General features: G+C 53.9%; 2 protein-coding genes and 1 long non-coding RNA gene across 3 annotated transcripts; 1 reads left to right on the top strand and 2 right to left on the bottom strand.

The window, feature by feature from the left end:
- Positions 1 to 3,550: 3,550 nt before the first annotated feature.
- On the top strand, positions 3,551 to 13,052 carry LOC119101247 (kynurenine--oxoglutarate transaminase 3-like). Its single transcript, XM_037224549.1, is given in 9 exon segments — positions 3,551 to 3,684; positions 5,329 to 5,428; positions 6,336 to 6,486; positions 7,123 to 7,272; positions 10,133 to 10,427; positions 10,430 to 10,629; positions 11,120 to 11,306; positions 11,572 to 11,741; positions 12,370 to 13,052. Coding segments are annotated over 8 exon segments (1,278 nt in total). The 5' UTR covers positions 3,551 to 3,684; positions 5,329 to 5,369; the 3' UTR covers positions 12,436 to 13,052.
- LOC119101249 (protein FAM166B-like) lies at positions 13,018 to 15,167 on the bottom strand. Its single transcript, XM_037224550.1, has 3 exons — positions 15,006 to 15,167; positions 14,522 to 14,663; positions 13,018 to 14,214 (listed from the first exon to the last, which is right to left on the bottom strand). Exons 1-3 carry the CDS (start codon positions 15,071 to 15,073, stop codon positions 13,261 to 13,263), a joined length of 1,164 nt encoding a protein of 387 aa, XP_037080445.1. The 5' UTR covers positions 15,074 to 15,167; the 3' UTR covers positions 13,018 to 13,260.
- A 208-nt stretch (positions 15,168 to 15,375) lies between these two features.
- Positions 15,376 to 16,857, bottom strand: LOC119101250 (uncharacterized). The gene is made up of 3 exons (XR_005094522.1): positions 16,758 to 16,857; positions 16,051 to 16,197; positions 15,376 to 15,585 (listed from the first exon to the last, which is right to left on the bottom strand). It is a non-coding gene; the product is annotated as an uncharacterized LOC119101250 (long non-coding RNA).
- Between the last annotated feature and the right edge of the window lie 5,279 nt (positions 16,858 to 22,136).

The following is a 22,136-nucleotide window of genomic DNA, read 5'->3' as shown; positions in this document are numbered from 1 at the left end:
CAAAGATTAACGTTTTCCTTTCGTCCGCAAAGAATGCAAGAAGTAGATCTCTAACAAAGAAAAGACGAGTCCGGAAATCTCAGACACGGGGGCGTCCCTCTGCATGCTTCCGGGGCGGCCTGAGCCCCCCCCCCCCCCCCCCCCTCCTTACCATTGATGTTGACTTGAGCCCTGTCAATGCTCTTCTGAGCATTCCCTACTCCCTCTATTCATATGAACACGAAATGAAATACTGGGCAATAATATCCAGCGAATTTGTCTGAACCGCTGGTACATTAGGTGACTAAACATATCACTCTTAAAACCGTGCTCATTTCTTACCAAATAGCATGCTGTAGGCACGTCAAGATTTCATAATGCGAACTCTCCCGTAATTTTGGCCAATATGTAAAGGTTGGCAGGTTTTCATGATACAACACAGGTGGATCTGGACAAAAAAAGACTGCAGTATGCGGCAGGTTTTTAAAGTACAGGGTGGCCCAAACGAAAGATAACTTACGTTTCTCTTAACAATGGCAAGTGCATTTGTCGTACAGAAGTGGCTGTGGTTGCATTTGATTGCAAACCTCATGGCAAAGCACAAACAGCGACATTGTTAGTTTTCCCATGTTTCACAGATCTCATATCTGTTAAATAGTGACCGCAAAAGACGGTCCACATGAACTCCTGGTCGTTCAGGATGCGTAACAGCTGAACCTGCTGCGGATGGTTGTCATCTTGTCGATCTTGTCGACAGTGATCCGTCCCATTTCAAGCTTGAAGGTAAGGTTGAGCTCTTGAAGGTTTGCTGGCTTGTTCATGCGGACATGTTCTTAAAGCTTCCCACAGTATTAAGTCCAGTGGCGACATGTTGAGCGCCACATGCGAAGCCACCCAACAGCAGTTTTTAGTGTGCACTCCAGGGAGATGTTCCTCCAGCCAATCCAGAGAAGACCGTACCATGTGCGGTGTCACCCTGTCCTTCTGGAGCCACGCCTAGTCCCGATCGATACGTTAAGTCGCCCCTGGGACGTCCAGAAGAATATCAAAGCGGTAGCGGCGTAGCGCTTCGAAAAAGTTTGTATACATGTTTTGCCATTGAACGGTCATTTGAACGTCCCAGTATTCACCTAGCGAGAAATATTTTCGTCACTACCTAATCAATCTATGTTTTTCCTTAACACAATTCATGCTATTCTTTCACAAAAACGTGTCTTAAGTTAACATTACCAACATGATCAGCTGGCGGGACTACAGGTGGGACAGAAATAGACATTTAAGGGATGTCGAGCACTGACTGTTCGTCTGAATGCTGGACGACTGCCCAGACATATAGGATTCAATGACGTAATCAAGCAAGCATTGCAGACTACCGAAATCCCACTTATCCTGGAATCCACTGGTATCAACCGGGGGGGGGGGGAGGGAGTTAAAAGACCCGAGGGGGTGATCACATTCCCGTTCGCGTACGGTGAGAGCCTGGTATGAAATGTCACATGCATCAGTACGTTTGCCGCCTTCGACCTTACCCCATCCCCAACAAACGCCGGTGCTGCAATTAAAGCAACCGAATGCAGAAAAGAAAACAGAAAACACGCAAGCCTCACTCAGCAGTTTCAGTTTTAATCAGTCCCTGTCGGCGAAGCCTCTGCGCCACCGACAAAAAAAGTTTGTCGAAAGTCTTGGGCTAGGCTGTTTTGCGCTGATTGCATGTCGGGCGGTGCCTGTGTCGGTGTCGGGCACATGCCTGCTTTCTTGTCGGGCGATGGACCGAGGAGTACTTGGCTCTGACAGCGTTTTGCAATTGTCATAGTCGGGGGAGGGGGGGATACAGCTTCAGTAACGTTCACACTAGGTGCTTCTCCAGAGGAGAAGCACCTGTGCACCTCCTGACACCACAGAGTAAGGCAGTGTGCCCACGCAGGTAAGGGCGTCAGCGTGGAGAACGTCAGGCGCCAGATGAAGGCAGGTCGACAGATCATGACAGGTCTGTGACAACAGGGCTCCGTTGATTTGTACAGGATATGCCTGCAGTGCGGCCACTGTAGATGCGCCGGCCCCAACGCGCATCACGCCCCACTCCGCCTCGCACGCGCTCGCCGTGCGCGCCGAGGGCTGGACGGTTTGGTGCTTCAACTGCAACGAAGTGACCCTGCGCAGGTATAACGAGAAGCTACACAAAGTTGTGCGGTTTACGCGTAACAAAGACGGGATGTCGCTTCCTGTTCCCTGGCCAGGTGGGCCCAGATGGGACTAGACGAGGCTGGATGGTACCGAATACTTGGTCCCACCAAATCTAGTCGGCTTTGGTTTGGTCTCATTCGGTTCCGTTGAAACCTGTCCGCCATTTTTTTTTTAGCTACGTCTAGTCCCGTACAGTCCCATTCAATTCCGTCGGGTCTCGTTCCGTCGCGCCAGGTCCTGCGCGGAACCGTCCAGTCCCAGGCCGCCTCGTCCGGTTCGAATCGGTTGCTTCCTATCTTGCTCAGTCTTGTCAGAACTCATTACACCCCATCCGGCGCCGTCCGGTCAGGTTTGGTGACGTCCGGTGGTGTTCGATATCGTCTGATCTCCTATGCTTTGGCTCGATCATTTCCCAAGTGCCCTTGGCCCTGTCCGGTCCGTCCGAAGCCATCCGGTTCCGAATGGTCCCATTACGTGCCATCGATGCCATCCGGTCCCGTCCGATGGCGTCCGGTTCCTCTCGGCTCTGTTCAGTCCCGTCTGATCCCGTCTGGTTCCGTCCCCTACCACTCGTTCCCACGCGGAAGCATTACCAAGCTAGCAGAGATTTGCGGTCTGGTGACGTCACGATCAGTTGACAATAGTTGGTGAGCTTTATCTTCGCAAAATCGGCTATCCGCCGCACCGCGGCTCCGGGGCACGCACCATTGGACGCGGACTGGTCGGGTGAGGATGGGGGGTGTAACGCTATGTATATTCGTGGGGTTTGTAGACCTAAATGGAGGTGCCAGAAGTATTTCAGAATCTTGTTCGTATTAGCTAGCATCAACATTGTGTGCGTTTTATTCTAGATTTAGCTGGTTAAGACCGTTTCAAGGAGCGCGAGGCCCACACCGGCGATGCCAAAATATTGCTCATGGCCATTGTGACCAATATTGTATGGTTTGCCTTATTCATTCAGTTGATACGGGCAGTTGTAGGACTTGCAAAAGTTATTCTATACTGGTACCAAGCCATAGTACATACCTACGGTCACCTGGCTCCCCCCCCCCCTTCATTCGGACTGAAAACTTCTGGCGCTCAACTATTTACATGTATATTAGTGCATACAAGTTTGGAGCCATATTCAGAGGATAATGAATGCGTAGTATCCAGCACAGTGGATGGTTTTTGCAGACAAGGTGCCTGTTACTTTGGTCAAAAATCTCCTCCATCCCAGTTATGCCTCATGCCACATTAAGCATGTGGGCTAAAAAAAGAACCATCTGTTTGCCCTGTGATTGGCCTTGATATGTAAATGTATTTCTTAAATTAATTTGGGTGGGCTACTTTCCAATAGATAAAGCCAACAATATGTAGCTTTGAGATTTTGTTTGGTGTCTTATGATATTTGTTGTTCTATTTGTCAAATATTTATTTTTAACTTTGAGGCAATTGATGTGTACTCAGAGAAGGTCACTGCATAATGCCATCAACTATCACCCTCCCTATGTACAACAGCTGGAGACACTGCCAGTCTTGGTGAGTGCATGAACAGTAAAGGGAAAAGGCATAGCACTTAGCTGAATGAAAGGCCCTTGGAGAAAGCCCCAGTTTCCTCTCTCTCCAGAAAAGCTCCATGGGGCTAACTATCCAAAAGAGCCACAAATTTGCTTTGTCTTGATCCTGCTATGCCATTGAGCATGATCACGCAAGGGCCAAGTGAATTAAGCACCTATGACTCAGGAGGCCCTCTGATCTTTCCCAGACAGTGGGGCGCCCATGGGTAAAAAAGGGGTCAGACCTAGGTATGAAGCCAGCAATTGCTTTGGCTGCATGTGACTTTAGTTTTCCTCTTTTTATTGCTTGCTTCAACACTAGCTTTTTGCCATTTTGATTGGCTGCTTTAACAAGCATCATGGATGGAAGTTTGAGTTCTTCATCTGTAACGCTGACACCACATCTCAATCACTCAGCAAAACTCTGATATTTGTTGATGCCATGCAGTTTAAGTAGATCTGCTTCCTGCATCTATGTGGAAATGGTTTTGGTAATAAAAAAAAACACAATGGTTTCCACAAGATTTGGTTCAGGGTTTTGCCTTGTTCTTTCCAACTCATTTTGTCTTGTTCAATCCAACTGATTTTTCCAACTGATTTTGCAAGCTGACATTGACTTCATTTTCACTTCTTCTTCATGCCTTCAATCTGACTTCTTTTCCATACCTTGCAAGGAGATAATGACCTTTCCAGGTCAGGGTCCAAATGGCCTTTCCACCCCAGCCTTCTGTATTCACCAGCTACCAGTAAGCAACATCATGGTGGCCTTCACTGATGCAAAGTGGTCTGTCAATGGCAAAGGGGGTCAGTCTGTCAATGGTCTGTCAAATGGTTGTCCGTGTCTGGATGTTTATGTCTGTCTGTCATTGTCTGTCTGTCGATAGTCTGTCATAGGAAAGGCTGTGTGATGTTAACAGTCTCTGACCAATAAAGAAGTCCTCATTGTCCCATGGTGTGCAGATTGGCCTAAGAGGTCCTCTGACCCTGACCAGCATTTGAGAGACACTCCAGAATATTGCCTTCAGCCAGCCCTTCAGATCCTTCATATTCAGTCTCCAGGGGTCCTTCAGCTTCTGAGTGACCCAGGCAGCTAGACACGGGCCCCTGTGCTCTCTTTGAGTCTGCATCCCTGACAACAGCATAGCAATAAGAGTGTTTGGAACAGGGAGGAAAGTGTGTGAGAATTGGAAATGAACTTGGTGTGAAATAAATTGGAAATGTATTTCATCAGGGCTATGAAACCAGTATTTATATATATATATATATATATATATATATATATATATATATATATATTGTATATGCATGCTCATTATTGAGAATCTTTTCACAAGTGTGAGGTCCAGGTGAAGACAAATTTCTGCCCTGTTTCATCCAAGTTTGTGGTCTTACCAACACTGCAGTTAGTGACCCCAGTCCAGCAGAGGTTTCAGATGTCCCAAGCATGGTGTATGAACATTGGATGGAGTGTGACAGCTGGCTCGTTTTGCCTCCTTATTGGGTGTTGCTGATGTCCAGCCAGCCTGCCTAGTCAGCTGACTGTATGTACTCTTCTGTCCGCAGGTCATGCTACGTCGGCTGCTGCCCCAGCTGCGCAACCTGACGCAATCCACCTGTTTCGTTACAGCTCCGACATCAGCAACCCTTCGTCCCCTATCCACTGCAGTAATGTCAAGTGACAAATTTTCTCTCCCGCAACGCTACAAAGGCACCGAGACCAACATTTGGTATGTAGTTATGTTTCCGTACATTCGTGGTTTGTGTTGCTGCACCAGGTGCTATGTCCATATTATTTTGCCTGTTAACGTGTCCGTCGTTACGATAGATGAAGAGAGGCCAAGGGAGGTAGAAGAGGACATTTTAAAGAGGCGCAAACCCCTAAAACTCAATAACTAACGAATAGGGAGGTAGAAGAGGACATTTTAAAGAGGCGCAACCCCCTAAAACTCAATAACTAACGAATAGGGACGTTTTACAGGGGTAAGGTTAGGCTGGTGGGCCGCTTGTCTGCTCATGCTGGTGGTTATTTAAGGCCCGTCGAGCGAGCGTCAAAAGCAGGTGACTATCGGGAAGTGTCACGTGTGATGCATGTCCGAATTTGCTCTAGTTGGGATCCAAGATGACCTGCCCCTCGCCGTTCACGTCATACCTGAACTACAAATGTTTGCTTAATTCATCTGCAATGTTCGGGAATGCAAGTAACCTGCAGTAAAAGGCCGTCGGCAATCGTCTAAAATTAGAATTAAGAAAAATTGTGCATTAGGCATTCAAACGTTCAAACAAAATTCCGTGGGCTCCTCTCCCCTTTAAGGATGTCCAGCGGGACCAGGCGGGAGCGGGGGAAGAAAGCATATTATGCTTGCGGCGGCGATAGCTGTCGACTCGTATGACGCATTCAGGGCAAGTAGTACGCTGGTAGAATATTCGGGGCGTATAGCCCGGGATGTGTTCGTCCGACACTCGTAAAGAAAGCGGCCGTGTGAACGGTTTTTACATTTGCCAGCTTCCTGCAATGCGGGGCCAGAGGAATGTCAAATTCGTGTGTGTGGTATCGCCGTCCCTAATGCAAAACAGCTTCGTAACCTCCTTCTGGGGATGCCCGGATCACAACGCCCACTTGTCCACCTCTGGCAGGGTTGAATTCATTCAGCTGGCACTGGAGAACAAGCCTCTGAACCTGGGCCAGGGATTCCCCGACTATGGCTGCCCGAAGCACGTGACTCAGGGGGTGGCCGACGTCATGGCCGACCCCAACCTGCTGCTGAACCAGTACACCCGCGGATACGTGAGTCGCGTGGGCGGAGCGTGCTGCAGCGATGCCTGGCGGCTGCCCAGACGGCCGCCGCCGGGCCAGCGCGCCGCGGGACTGCACCTACGCAGCGGTTATAGGGACGATTCTTTAGCCAGCAGATCAGGTGGCTTGCGTTGTAGAACAGGTGGCGGTCTCGCGTCCATCCGTGCCCATGTTTTTGTGATCGTCGTCACCTGGACTCAGCAGGCATCGCTGTGGTGATACCATTTTTGGCGCGCAGCGATCCTATCCATACAGGCAGGTGTGGTGCGGCATTGCAGCAACAAATCGATGATCATGGCCAGTCACGTAGTTCTCTATCAAGTTGAAACGGGGCGTTAAAAAGCTTCTCAGAGTTGAAAGCATGTAGTTGGATCTGCCCATCGTTCTCTGACTACGGTACGCATTGATGACGGTCTGCGGCGTCTCGGCCGCCGCTCCGCGCTCCGGACCGGCCCCACCCGCGAGGACCGGGTCGTCTCGGCCGCCGCTCCGCGCTCCGGACCGGCCCCACCCGCGAGGACCGGGTCGTCGCGGCCGCCGCTCCGCGCTCCGGACCGGCCCTACCCGCGAGGACCGGGTCGTCGCGGCCGGTCGGAGCCCCGACCGACGCTCCGCTGTCGCCGGCAGGGCCACCCGCGCCTCGTCAACGTCTTGGCCAAGCTGTACGGCGGCGTGCTGGGCCGCACGATCGACCCGTTCTCCGAGGTGCTGGTGTCGCAGGGCGCCTACGGCAGCCTCTACAACGCCATCCTGGGCCACGTCAACCCTGGCGATGAGGTGAGGACGGCCCAAGTATGGCGCGACGCCGACAGACGCGGCGCGGCGTCTGCGTTGAGAACCCATGTACCACGTGATTGTACCGATGGGAAGTTAATGGTACGAGTGGCTCAGAAGCGCTGGTGATTCGACGCTGGAGAAGGCAGTTTGCGTGAAGCACTAAGCTGCGGACCGTATTTGTATGGCCGTCAGTTTTGTTTAAGGCCACTGTCCCTGTCGTTAAGGAATTCCTTAGAGGGGGCAAGGAAGGTGAGTCAGGTGAGAGGTGGATTTAGAGTCTATGAGCCAGTTGAGAGAACTGGGTTGAGTCCGTGAGTCAGTTGAGAGAGATGGGTTTAGTGTTCAGGGGGGGGGGGGGGGGGAAAGAGCGTGGCGTCCATCAGGCCAGTAATGGCAGCGTCGGAGCGGAGTCTTCAGGCCGCGCCGTGATCTAACGGCGGCTGTATTCAAGCATCACGCGATGCCACACGAGACGAGACCTGGCGGTCCCGCTGACCGGCGCCCTGGCGAGTTCGCTTACCGGCGCCGGGGGGGGGGGGGGGAGGGAGCGTTGACCGGCGCCCTGGGGGCCCGACTCCGATCCCGGCCGGCTAGAGCCGAGCGGTGCTACAGCGCCTGTGCGCTGCAATGTTACGGAGAGACAAAGAGAGTGTGGTGATGAGCCAGAGACGGAAAGAGTGAACTGGGAGTGCGTAAGAGAGTAGAGGAGATCGAGCGCATTTGTGAGTGGGAGAGGATGAGCGCCCTGTTTGCGAGTGCGTTTTGGTCCTTTTGCGACTGAACAGCCAAGTCATTCAGTGCTCGCGCTCATTCCACGTTCCTCCCGAGCCACAGCGTCTCCGACTGATGTGTTTAAGTTGAACAAGTGAAAAGGCGATGGTCTAGGTTGAACAAACGGTAAAGTGACATTGGTTAGGTCAGGCCTTTGAAGTAACCGGCGGGTGATTAAAGCTAGTGCTACCGAGCGTAATGGTGCCTCGGGTGCAGGTGAGCTTGTTTGGGAATGCCGCCACAGCGCCAGTTTTTGAAAAAAGTAAATCAGAGCTGCGAATGCGTGTTCTACAATATTTATGTAGCACTAACTAGCATTAAGCAGTAGTCGCAACTAACGTGCGTTCGATATGTGAATGACACGTGCGACGACTCGGACGCCTGATAGCCTTTAAAATAGCTGAGGGGCGTCGGTAACATGTGAGGGATACCTTCATCCCTCATGGACATTCACATGCGGCTGCAGTGACATTAGTCAAGTGGTTTACGAGCTCGCAAATGTCGGGCATCATTTTCCAGACTGTCGTAATGGCCTGTTAGGTGTGTTTCTAATCTCAATTTCAACGTATAGATGTGAACCTCGGCGTTATCGAAGTTTATGACCAGTGGTGTGGTTACCTGCTCATGATATGACAAGGCGTGTCCCTGAAATTCATGCAAAATTTATTACGTTATATAATTTTATTGTGATGATAATGATGATTGGAGTTTTAGGGTGCTCTGACTGCGATGGTCATTTTCGCCCATATATAACTGTATAGTTTTAAATTGAAACCTGTATAAATGAGGCTTCGGCTGGTCGTCCTTGAGCTGCGTAGCTAACCACCACACTGGCGCATAGTGCGCCGCGGCGGGTGGCTGCGCTCCCGGGTGGTAGTTTTGTGTTCAGACGCCCTATCAGTGGAAATACCTTGCCGCTTGCTCCAACCATCGGCGGTGTGTTCAAGTGTGGAGATTTGGTAATCCTGCGCTACCTGCGTGTGTGCTCTTCAGCATGACTAGCCATGGCGTGGCATGACTTGTCACTTTTGTTCAAACATATGGGCTCGACTAGAGCAGTGTCTGTCAAGCTGGAGCGCGGTTTTGCCGCCCGTGCGGGATCCAAAATGAACCAATTCCTCTGACCGTTGCGATGGTCTCAGCCAACCCATCGATCAATCAATGTGTCGACCAGTCCGAAGAAGGGAACTTATCATTATAGCGTTTGGAGTAGCAGTAATTGGAGGGAGTAAGACGCCTTGTGTGACCATGGACAAGCGATGTGCCGTAGGAATGCTGCGATTTGCTTATCATGCTCATAGATTTTGGGCAGCGCAATTATTTTATTCACACTGCGAGTTTGCAAGAAACCCAGGTGTTCTCAAATTTATCAATCGAACAAAAGTTCGTGTTTGGTTTTGACGTCATTTGGTAGCTATATTTAGTTCATTCTGCCATATTTTTTCCTAAATACTTGGCCCGAAAATGGCGGGGCCTGCCATGATTTGAAGAAAATGACCAAGCTCTCTGTACGCGTATACTAAGTCAAGCGGGCACACAATGTTGTCGTCCTCCCCCCCCCCCCCCCCCCCTCTTGACGAAACCCTAGTTTCGCCACTGTTTGAAGGTAGATTTTTATCAGCATATGAACTTAAAACTCATAATGCTGAAAAACCAGGAGCGTGTCTTGCTTGCATGAACTGGACTTATTTGAGCGAACTTGTGAATCAATTCCAGTGCAGAGTCCTGAGCCAGAACCTGAACTCAAAATGTTGTTTCGTTTTGTTGTTACGTCATAATTCATTATGCCGTGCTGTTGAAAGTCAAGGGTCAGAATCGTTGTGTCAGAATCGAGTGCGTCGTGCGCTGCAGTAGAAATGTTAAGAATTCAGTAGAATATCACCCGGATACCCGTCTTACATATACCGTACAGCGCACTGACTGATCGCGTTGCTGCGCCGCGACACTGTCTGGTGGCGTTAGCCGGCTGCCGCGGCGTCATGCTGCTCACGCCGGTCGAGCCGTCCGTCCGTCGCCGCGCGTCCGTCGCCGGCGGGCGGCGTCTCGCCTCCGTTCCGTCGCGCTCGTCTGAGCCGCCTCGGCCCGGCAGGTGATCATCATCGAGCCGTTCTTCGACTGCTACGAGCCGATGGTGCGCATCGCCGGTGGCCGGCCGGTGTTCGTGCCGCTGCGGCGGCGGCCCGGCGCCGCCACCGGCTCCTCCGCCGACTGGGCGCTCGACCCGGCCGAGCTGGAGGCCGCCTTCGGGCCGCGCACCAAGATGATCGTGCTCAACACGCCCAACAATCCGCTGGGCAAGGTGTTCACGCGCGCCGAGCTGGAGGCCATCGCCGAGCTGTGCCACCGCCACGACGTGCTGTGCGTCTCCGACGAAGTGTACGAGTGGATGTGTTCGCCCCGGCCGAGCACGTGCGCATCGCCGGCCTGCCCGGCATGTGGGAGCGCACCATCACGGTCGGCTCGGCCGGCAAGACGTTCAGCGTCACCGGCTGGAAGCTCGGCTGGGCGTACGGGCCGGCCTCGCTGGTGCGCAACATGCAGGTGGTGCACCAGAACACGCTGTACGCGTGCAACACGCCGCTCCAGGTCAGTGGGGTCCGGGCCGACCGGCGGCGGCGGCCGCTGCTCTCGTCAAACGGCTTTGCGCGCCGAGGTCGGGTTCGGGTAGGGAAAGGGCTGTTCGAACGGGAATAGCAGGTACCTTGCCGTGCCACCTATGTGGCAATTTGGGACTGGCACTGCATTTCGATTCGGGCGTGTTACTGGCTGTGGAAGCCGTGTATGACGTGACAGGCATGACATGGCAGACCAATCACCAAGCACAGGGATCAGTTGGAGAGGGCAGTGGGAACATAACGTATTGATAGTCCCTTATTAAACACTTGTGCTCGCAAAGGTGCTGTTGAACACGTTCTACATTGCCCTCCGTTTCAAATAGCTCTGTTCTGTGTCTGCCATCGATAACAGTGCACGAAAGTATGGGCTGGGCTGGGCTGGGCTGATGTCCCCGGACGCTGACGGGCAAGGTTTCCGCGCCGCCGCCGTGACCAGCCTTTGGTGCTTCCGCCGGCGGCAGGAGGCGCTGGCGCGCTCGTTCGAGCACGAGCTGTCGCTGATGGGCCAGCCGGAGTGCTACTTCACCTCGCTGGCGGAGGAGCTGCTGGCCAAGCGTGACTTCATGGCTCGCTTCCTGACCGACTGCGGCATGACGCCCATCGTGCCCGAGGGCGGCTACTTCATGATCGCGGACTGGACATCGCTCGGTGAGACGGCGACCGCTGGCCGACCAAAGCGGGGGTCGTGTTAGTGGTGTACACGTACTGGTCCCACATGCGGACTGATGTGCGAGATGGTATTTTGGAACAGCGTAGTGAAACAACAGCAAGAGCCAATTCTACTCGTAATGAAAAGTAGTACCGCTTGCCTCCGGGACGTCCGTAGCAGCGGGACGTCCGCATAAAAGGGTTCTTTGCGTCCATGCATCAGAGTGGTAAGCGGCAACAGCCATGACGGGGCGGCCGTTTTCAGACAAGAAGAAGATCGACCTGTCGCCGTACGCGCCCGGTAAGCCGGACGACCACCGGTTCGTGTACTGGCTGGTGCACCACCACAAGCTGCAGGGCATCCCGCCGTCGTCGTTCTACTCGGACGAGCACAAGAGCCTCGGCGAGGACTACATTCGATTCTGCTTTATAAAGGTTGGTGGAGCTCGCACCAAGTCCGATGACGGTCTTTTGTCGCAGCCTTTCACTCCGAGGTGCGGTGTGTTGATTGGCGTCGTTAATGCGTAGCTGTCCGTGGCACGCCGCGGCTGTGTCGCTATATGACCACGACATTTGACGCGTGTACACTTGGCGACACGTGGCTCGGGCATAGGCACGCGTGTTGCGTTTCGTCGGTTATGGCTTCTACACGGACGCAAACTTCACTGATAATCTGCCTACGCTGACGACAATTGGGCAGTGTTTCTATGTCAGCGGTTGTGTGCTTGAGCGGGGCTAATGCTCTGCTCCTCTGGACCTCACTCGGTGCGACGGCGGGTCTCGCCGACGCTGTGCGGGACGTGTTAGTGGGGTACGCTCACCGACCGCATCTGCAGAGTAATGCACGGGGTGGTGTTTTGAGACAGCGTAGCGAGACAACGGCCAGGGCGAATTTTATCCTTGCTGAAAAGGAGTATCGCTTGCATTCGGGGTGTTCGTTGCCTCGGGGATGTGCGTATGTCCATATAAAAGGAATTGTTTTGAGCTGTTAACATGTTCTCCCTTGACTGGCATTTCCTGTTTTGCTTTGATGGCCTTCACGCGTCGTCATTGGTTTTCGCAGGACGACAAGAATCTAGAAAAGGCGGAGGGCATTCTGAAGCAACTGAAAGAGTCAATGAGCGACTAGACCGGACGTGATGACTGAGAGACTGCCGGCCGCCAGCTGAGCCTATATGTCCCGCGCTGGGTGGTGTGTCTGAACTGGCCGCTCAGCTGGCGCCACGCCGTGGTCGATCAGAGTCATTGGCTGGTTGACACCGCACCACAGTGGTGATGAAACCCCTCGGGAGTTGGCAGGGAAGTGGGTCAAACCAAGTTTTAACCGGTTTTCCCAAAGTGTTACGTGATGGTGTTGCTGCTAGCATTTGCGGAAGTAGGGGGGGGGGGGGCTGCCCTGTTGGACAAGCAGTGAAGGCGCCGGACTGGGTCGGTTTAGTGATGCTAACGTCCAGTAGTCCACCTACCCAGAGGCGGCTTTTGTGTTTTGGATGTCTTGTTGCGTTATATTTTAGTCGATATGTGGAAAGTGTAGTGATTCTGGCGTGCCCGAAGTTCAGTGGACATTTGGTTTAGTACTGTCATTGCCGCCCTGCTTATCCCACCCTAACACGTGTGGACATGATTTCTCGTTTAGAAGAAAACGGGCAGGTTGGGTTTATCGCACGTCATCGACGATGTGATTAATACGTCTCTAGTCTGTTCCACGTCATGTACTCGCAAGACTAATATATTGTTGACAAATGAGACGGGAAACATTCAGCGTACTTTTCTGAAGGAGTGTCAGTTAACGCGCGTTGTGACTGGCGTTAAGTGACACCGTTTTGCTCCGATGCAGGTTGTAGCCGATGGCGAAAACGGCGCCTGTTTTAAACACCTCGTTTGGAAGTCGATGCTCTACGCATTTTGACGCAAGTAGAAATGAAAGGTTCGCGGATGAATTCGGTCGTGGCTATCATGGTCGAACAACAACGGCATGAATGCTCCTGGCGTTGACCGTTTCCTTTCCGAACGTGCCGCCGAAGCGGAACTGCTGGTTGGGCACGTGTCCGCCGTAGGTGGGCAGCAGCCCCTCCTGGACGCGGTAGATCGGGTGCGGGTCCTTCCGCTTGAACATCTGCATCTTGCGGCGCAGCCGGTCCTGGCCCAGCGCCGGCACCTGGTTCATGATAGCCGGCGACACTTTGGCCCGGTTCAGGAGGAAGTCCTCGTTGGGGTTGTGCTGGTTGAGGGCGTGCGGCCCGCAGCCCACCATCAGAGACGGGTCAAACTGGCCGCCTATGTCGGGAATGTTCATCGTTCTCGGGAGCTGTCGGCCGCAGTCGTACACCTGCTCGTCAGGCGGGTCGTACTGGCGGCTCTTTGTGCTCACCACCACCGGCTTGCAGAAGTTCTGACGGATCCGGCACTGCTCATCCGTAAACTTGCGCAGCCCCTTGTTGGTGGTGATTGGGAAGACGTTGCCAATGACCGGCTGGGTGTTGGGCACGAAACCCGTGTAGCCCGACATGAAGAACTTGCGCGGGTCATCGTTGCCCATGAAGTAGGGCGACTCGACAAACTGGAAGGGCGCCTGTCGGTCGTACGGGCCTTCGTACGTGCCGCCACCAGCAGCTCGGAAGCCCTGGTTGTTACGGCTCCACAACGGCACCGGGCAATTTGCGTTGTAGCCGGACCGGCCAGTATTGCAAGTATTCATGGCAGCCAGTGCGTTGACGTGCTGCCGCTGCTGACGGGCCTTCACCTGGTTACACTCGAAGTCCCGTATAGCCTTCTCCGTGCCGCGTGCGTAGCTCAGGCCGAACACGTTGTCGTAGGCGGGGATCCGGCCGGAGAAGCCGGGCACCATGTTGGTGGTCAGCCGCGGGAAGTTGCACCCTGACGAGCGCACCAGGGGGCCGAGCGACGGCTGTGGAACATCCGCAGATGACGCGTCAACGGAGCTCAGCCCGACGGAGTCATGCCGTATGCCACTATCGGTAACGTCAAGATTGTAATGCTTTGATTTTGGGACGCCTCAAAATGACACTTCGAAATGTCGTCTTTGTGTACACTTTTTTATTTGTGTGTACAAGTCAACTTGTGGCCCATAAGTGCACGACGCGGTTTAGGGCACTGCGGGAACATTTACCAAGAGCACGAGGAGGGGTACGTCGTAAGCTACCGAAACGGTCCGAGTGAGCATGCTTCACTTATTCGCCGATGTGAATACTCACGTCGGACCGCCCCACGTTGAAGTTCAGCGGCCTAACCAGATTTCCTGAGCCCGGTATGCAGGGATCGGTGAGCAATTTGTTGGACATATGACCGAATGTGGCCCCAAAATCGAACAAAAAACCGGGGACATGGCCCTGGTAGCTGCAAAAGAACAACAGACATCATAAGAGGCCACATTCTCGTTTAGACATTTGTTCAAACGCAGCTCCAATGGCAACGGCAGTTTTGTAAATGGACGCACTTATCCACCCAGCCACATATGACTGAGCACTTCCCAGCGGCATAGGTTCCGATGTACGAAACTATCGTTTAACCTATGGCAGAGATTATCGGACCATTGACGACCCACAAAACACTACCATGGACCGCTGGATATCATTGGTATATGATGTGCGTTCGTGAATACTTCAAAGAGCCCATGCATTTTTAAGTAACGTAACAAAAGAACCGATCACGCTTTTTCCCCCCACAAATGTGGCTTACCCGGGAATGTAGTGGGGATCAGGAGTGATCAGCGGGCTCAATTTACCGTCTTCCTTACGTGGCGGCATATCTGAACCCAAATTGAGCAGTTATGTGTAATTTGTACCGTTAGCCAAACACTTGGAGGGACAGCTTACTGATTTAACATATAATTTTGAATGTTTAAACGAAACTGGATTTGGCTGAATTCCTTCCCACGAATTTATACTTTCTCGAATTCTGCCTATTGTGCCTGGGCTCGCGCGCGTCGAAACTCGGGACATCAAAATACCGAGTACTTCTGGTGTGCTGCTTCCGTTTCTCACTCGTGTAGCTCACTTACAACAGTCGGGGCACCTCAGGCCCATGGCTCTGGCGGTTTCGATGGCTCTCTTATAAAGCATTTTGGTGTCCACTGAGGTCCCTATATTTTCAAACATGCGTCAGTTTCACATCGCACCTACTGCACACATTTCGGCTACAGGACCGAACCAAAAGCGTTTCGACGAAAGCGAATACTTGATGGTGGCCGTCAACTCAGCCCACTTATGTCATCTTCACATTCTTTCAATCTCTCCACTTCTTCTGCAAGCAGTACTCTCTGGAAATGCACGGCTGGTCATTACCATACTCTTATACTCATCAGTCAGTCATGATATAGCATAGTTATATAGCACAGCTAAGTCAAATGTCAGTCAATCAGCGAAATATGTCGTTCATAGTCAGCCATGTGTGTCATTCATAATCAGTCACGTATCTCAATCAGTCATGCATGTCAGTCAGTCATATGTCAGTCAGCCAGTAAAACATATATAGTATAAGTACATAGTATATAGGGCATAGTACATACATAACTTAGTATATACATTGAAACACAGGTACATAGCACATAGTATACATAGTATAAGTCTACCATACGGCAATGCGACCGTGCGGGGAGACCCTAACCATAATACGCGGAGCACATAAATGTAAATGTAACATCCTGCCTTCATCGTCGAAAGCCACATTGAGCCGCCGCGGAAGGATGTTGTATATTACATTTGGCCGTATGCATGTTACTCACCCGAGCTCTTCCTTGATCCTTCATTTTCGTCGGTCGCCTTCCGAACTTGTTCGTTTGCATAAGGGCGTCTAGAGCAGCAAGTTTCGCCTCAGTTTTCTCCCTCTTGGACCTCAGCTGGTCCAGTTCGGCGGCTACATCCACGTGACCCTGACATACGAGAGAGCGATGCCACATGTCACGTGAATGCATGACCTTGACGTAGGAGAGGAGAGAGAGAGAGAGAGAGAGAGATAGAGAGAGAGAGAGAGAGAGAGAGAGAGAGAGAGAGAGAGAGAGAGAGAGAGAGAGAGAGAGAGAGAGAGAGAGAGAGAGATAGAGAGAGAGAGAGAGAGAGAGAGAGAGAGAGAGAGAGAGAGAGAGGAGAGAGCGAGGAGCGCACTGGTGCCCTCTTTGAAAAAAAAACTTTCCTGGCCACTCCTTGTCAAGACACGCAGGGGAGAGAGAGGAGGAGGTTTTGATGGCCTAGAGGCCCCATGCAATAAAACCTACGTCGGGAAAATTATCCAATCCAAAATCACTTTCGCAGGATATAAATGCAATCCCCTGGCCGTAAGAATGTTCAGTTGAACCACCTTTCTGCAGGTCCGTGTGTGGTGACTGGCGAGGGCTACAACCCGCTTCTCACAACAGTAGCACAAACTAGAACGGCAGGCGCACCACGAGCGTCCCGTGCTGGTGGGCTGGCGTGCGCCGGCGCCAACTTTCACCTGCAAGGTCCACGTGCGCTCTCCAGTTGTGGCCCTGCACCAGGAGGCCGCGGTGCTCAGCGGCCGGTGCCGGCCGGACCCGGCAGCGGGACAGCGTGGAGACCACGGTAGCCAGCTCGGCCGACAGCTCGGGCCGCATGCCTCAGGTGCACTGCCGGCGCGCACCACGGCCAGGTCAGCGCCCGGTCTCTCACTGGGCGGAGGTCTGCGGCGGGTCGACGCGGATGTTTGCGGTGCGTGCTAAATGGCTCTACAAAAGTGCGGGATCGTTGCTGGAAGGTCTCACCAACTGGACTATTTGCTGCGGTTTTTTTTTTCGCCGGTGCTTTTGACCAGTTTCGCTGGGCAGCCTGCGTCACCAACGTGGCTGTCGCGGGGAAAGTGTTTATCTTGCAATAAGGCGGACATTTCAAGCTCCTGGCAAGGCCGTGGTGGGCTAGTCCGGATGGAGACCACAACGGTACACAGCAACACCGGAGACATCCATTGAGGAAAGCGCCCGTGGAAAGTGACGATCTATCTCCTGAAGGGATAGGACGAGGACATGAAGGAGAATAATAAGACGCAAAGACAACTGAAAAAGATGAAAAAACATGAAAGACCTGGTAAAAGAAATGAACCGCTGAAAATCACATGATTAAATATGTAAAGCCGGTGAACAGAAAGAGTCGCATCACAGAAACCGCCACACGATTTGCGAATCTTAGACAAGCCCAAAGGCAAATCCGTCAGAAAAACTAACAAAACCAAACGGTTGAACGAGTGAAGCGTGGCCCGCATTACACGATTTATTCAGTCTCGCTTCAACTGCACATGGAGAGATAGGCGAAGTGTCTCGCAGGGGCGGGTCGTGCTGACAAACCCGTTGGTCAACCAAGAGCAAAATTTCCGCTGTTTTTTTCAGATGATCAGTTTGGTAGGAGATTGAGCAAGACGATATGCACCAGCACCAGTTGCGGGTCTGGCTAATAATCTCAGGCTGTCCACTCCTCGCGACCGATGCGAGGGATGTAATCAGACCACCAACAGTGAGAGCGCAGCGCGGCTGCTGGGTGGATCGCTGGAACAGGTCGTGTGTACTTCCGCATGGATGTCATCCAAGTATAAGCGATTTGAAGATATGATCAAACGAGTCCAATTTTATACCGCTGAGGTAGACTTCCACAAAGGCGTTCCGTTCAGGAACAAAACGCGACTTCGTACTTCCAGGCTCCCCATTCGTGAGTGCAACGTTATGGGCGCAATATGAACTATGCAGTCGGCGCGCCCAAAAGCCCAAATTAACATCAGCAACATTCGTGAGTGTCTCACGGCCAAGAGGCAGTCCAGTCTTAACGCGCTAGTTACAATGAAGAATAAGAAAGGACTATCTAAAGTATTCAACAGAACCCGCAGGGAGCTGGTAGATAAAACCTAGCAATGCCGGTCTTGTGCTGTGCGAAGTGAGGCGGCACTGCAGTCTGTTCTGCCATCTATCGGACATCGGGAGCACATCAATGCCGGCGACAGAGTACAGAGCGCCGGCCGGCTCCACACCACGCATCATCGCACCTGACGACCGATCATCTCTGTACCATTGCCGGATGTAAGCTCCTTCCGTTGCTGTTATGCGTACATTCGGCCGACGTCTGGCACCTGTTTAGCGGCCCTTCGAACGCACCGTCCACAGCCGGCGACAAGCAGTAGCGATCAGGTCACACCGGGCCGGGTCATCTCGGAGCAAACCAGTACGGGCACCCAACAGCAGGGCCTGTGCTGGGAACGCCTACGCTCGGGAGAACTTACTCCCAGGATATTCTACAATGTAGATCTACCCCCCCAATTCCTACAGATCGGTGCAAAACCTACTCCACCGGAACACCTGCGACCGGAACCTACTACCGGAACACCTTGCAGACCGGAAAACTACTACGGAACACCATGCGACACAGGGAAGACCCTTTCTTGGAATATCTACGCTCGGATGGCCTATGCCCGGCAAGACCTACTGAGCTGGCGAACCACTCTACGCATGAGGACCCCCGGACTGGGCCCCTTGACCCTGACCATGCGGGCCCTGAGACCCTACGAACTGATGTTATTCTGGCTTTCGTAGCCAATGACAATTCAAGTTTCAAGCCTCAATCCATGACACGAGGGTAGAAAGGGCCGCTGCGCCAACTCCACGAAGTAGCCCATCGCCGAAAAGGGAATAATGAGGCAGTTAATCGCAGACGCCTGCTGGACACAGAGAGCATTTTACAATATCGTCGTGCCACCAGTTGTAAAACACAGCTGCCAAGCACGAAGACGCGCTGGGGCGGCCAGACGCGTGCGCAGAGGCAGAGGTCAGCGACAGCCGCTGGGAGCCGCAGCTCACAATACGGCTAATGTCGCTGCCGTCACCAGGACATCGGCGGGACCCCCGATCACCAGCCGACGGCTGTGCTGGGGGCCGCAGCTCACCATACGGCTGATGTCGGCGCGTCACCAGAACATCGGCGGACCCCGATCCACCAGCCGACGGCTGCTGGCCGCGGCTCACATACGGCTGATATCGGCGCGTCACCAGGACTCGTCGGCAGTTCTCCGATCCACCAGCCGACGGCTGCCTGGCCGCGACGCAGTCGATGTGTCGCAAACGCTTACCTTCCGGTGAGCTTTTGGTGACCCGGTACTTCTTCTTGACAGCTCTGAGACCCCGGACAGCATCCAAACAGGTCACGAAAGACGCCTCCAGGCTCTCATCCCTCCAATTGCACCCACTGAAAAGAAGTCCAGCCACTTATACCAGAGCATCTGTGGCCCTCCGTGACACATTTCTGCCGCATGGCACGGCTTGACCAAACCGCGCGAGTAACACCGTCCCATCCCAGTGAGGCCCGCACCTCGCCCGGCTCCGGGAACTCTGATGTAGCAGGAGCGCCGCTCACTCGGTGAGCGGCGCCAGCGTCTGGTTCAGCTCCTCGGTCAGGTGCGGCAATGAACGGGTGCAGCAGGCCGCAGTCCGGTGCCCAAGCACGGCCAGCATGACGTCACAGACGGCGCGCTGGCGGGCCGGCTCGGCGGCGAGCAGCACCGGCTTCGCAGCCCTCCTGGCGCAGGCCCAAGACAGCGTTCAGTCCTACTGGGCACCGGAGGCCCGTGCCAACGTGGAGCTGGGCACCGGTGAGCAAGGGCCACGCGGCGCTGGAGGCTGAGACTTACCGGATGTGTCTACTTTTGGACCATCAAAGGCCCAAACGGTGACAGTGTAAGGCCCAAGGACAGCGCTAATTTAGATGACGTGAAGTTCACGTCCTCTCAAGGAAAGCTCCAAACAGGTAAAATAAAACAGCAAAAGGATCTACTAGTTGGTCACGATTGGTAATAATGTGATGCACGGACACGAGATAACTTGCAAAGCGGGCTAATCACTGAAGGAATTATGCATCTCCACTCTATAAGCAACCGATACTTGATGAGAAAGCATTGCATAGATACAAACTGCAAGGTATTATAGCATTTGGCTCGCACAGCGAAATACAAAAGGAACCATATAATTTTCGCATACAGGAGCTTAGAAAGGAAGGTTACCAGGGGCAGCACTTCGTCGAGCAGAAATGAACGACAGAATCATAACTGGGATTGTGGCACACCCATATCGATGATCACTTTCTACCAATCCAAGCTAAAAGTCTCGGTGTCTTCCCACCAGGTAGACGTCCGCAGAATGTCTGTAAAGGTGGTGTAGTGCATGACGTTGGTGGCCGTGTGCAGGCAGTGTTGCTCCATACTGGTGCTGCACGTCTCCACGCAGGCGCTGAGACAGCTGAGCATCCAGCGGTTCAGCGGCGCCTGCGCGTCCCGCAGCCGGGACCACCTGTAGATGGAGGGCAGGCATAACACAGAGTCCCTACACCACAGGGACCATCTGTAGATGGAGAGCAGGCATAACACAGAGTCCCCACACAACAGAGGCCACCTGCAGATGGAGGGCAGGCATCACTCAGTCCCTACACAACAGAGACCACCTGCAGATGAAGGGCAGGCACCACACAGAGTCTCTACACAACAGGGATCACCTGCAGATGAAGGACAGGCATCACACAGTCCCTACACAACAAGACCACCTGCAGATGAAGGGCAGGCATCACACAGAGTCCCCACACAGCAGAGACCACCTGAAGATGAAGGGCAGGCATCACACAGAGTCCCCACACAACAGAGACCACCTGCAGATGAAGGGCAGGCATCACACAGAGTCCCTACACAACAGGGACCACCTGCAGATGAAGGACAGGCATCACACAGAGTCTCTACACAACAGGGACCACCTGAAGATGAAGGGCAGGCATCACTCAGAGTCCCCACACAACAAAGACCACCTGCAGATGAAGGGCAGGCATCACACAGAGTCCCCACACAACAGAGACCACCTGCAGATGAAGGGCGCGCATCACTCAGAGTTCCCTCACAACAGGGACCACCTGCCTAGCATGACGTCGGTACATAAGCAGTGTTCAGAGGATGCTGCGTCTCAGTGCAGGGGACCACCAGTACAGCAGAGGAGCTGGCCACCGGGATTAGCATGGCGGCGGAGCTGGCAATCGGAGACGATACTGTGCTGCCCTCTAGCGGCGGCGCGGACCGACCTCGCGCCGAGTCTCTCCCGGCTGGCCGCGTGCGCCGCCCGCCCGCGCCGGCCAGTCGGGCGTCCCTCGGCTCGCGCCGTGCCTGGGCGGGCGGCCGCTCTCACCTGGTCTGCTCGTCGCAGCGGTAGCCGGTGTCGGCCAGCTGTGCGTCCTCGTCTCGCGCCGTGTCTGGGCGGGCGGCCGCTCTCACCTGGTCTGCTCGTCGCAGCGGTAGCCGGTTGTCGGCCAGCTGGGGTCCTCGCTCGCGCCGTGTCTGGGCGGGCGGCCGCTCTCACCTGGTCTGCTAGTCGCAGCGGTAGCCGGTGTCGGCCAGCTGGGCGCCCCTCCTCTCACCTGTCTGCTCGTCGCAGCGGTAGCCGTCGTCGGCCAGCTGGCGCCCCTCCTCTCACCTGGGCGCCCCTCCCTCCTCACCTGGTCTGCTCGTCGCAGCGGTAGCCGGTGTCGGCCGCTGGGCGCCCCTCCTCTCACCTTGGCCTGCTCGTCGCAGCGGTAGCCATGTCGGCCAGGTGTCGCAGCGCGAAGCGGGTCGCCTGCCACAGCTTGTTGCCGAACAGCCGCGCCATGGCGCGCCTGCGCACGTCCAAGTTGAGGAACGTGTCTGCGGCGGCAGGCGTGAGCGCCGTGGGACCGCGCGGTGATGGCTGGACGACTGACGTGAGGTCACCGTTGTGCTCACTCTCGGCTACTTATCGACAGAAGCAGCCGCGAATATCGCCGTCATCGTCACACCTGAGGGGGGCCGGCGGCCGGCGGCACTCTGCTGCAG

This window comes from Pollicipes pollicipes, unplaced genomic scaffold (genome assembly GCF_011947565.3).
Source record: "Pollicipes pollicipes isolate AB1234 unplaced genomic scaffold, Ppol_2.1 Scaffold_4881;HRSCAF=5763_pilon_pilon_pilon, whole genome shotgun sequence".
Taxonomy (NCBI): Eukaryota; Metazoa; Arthropoda; class Thecostraca; order Pollicipedomorpha; family Pollicipedidae; genus Pollicipes; species Pollicipes pollicipes.
Note: the sequence above shows the minus strand (reverse complement) of the source record. Positions and strands in the feature narration are given on the sequence as shown.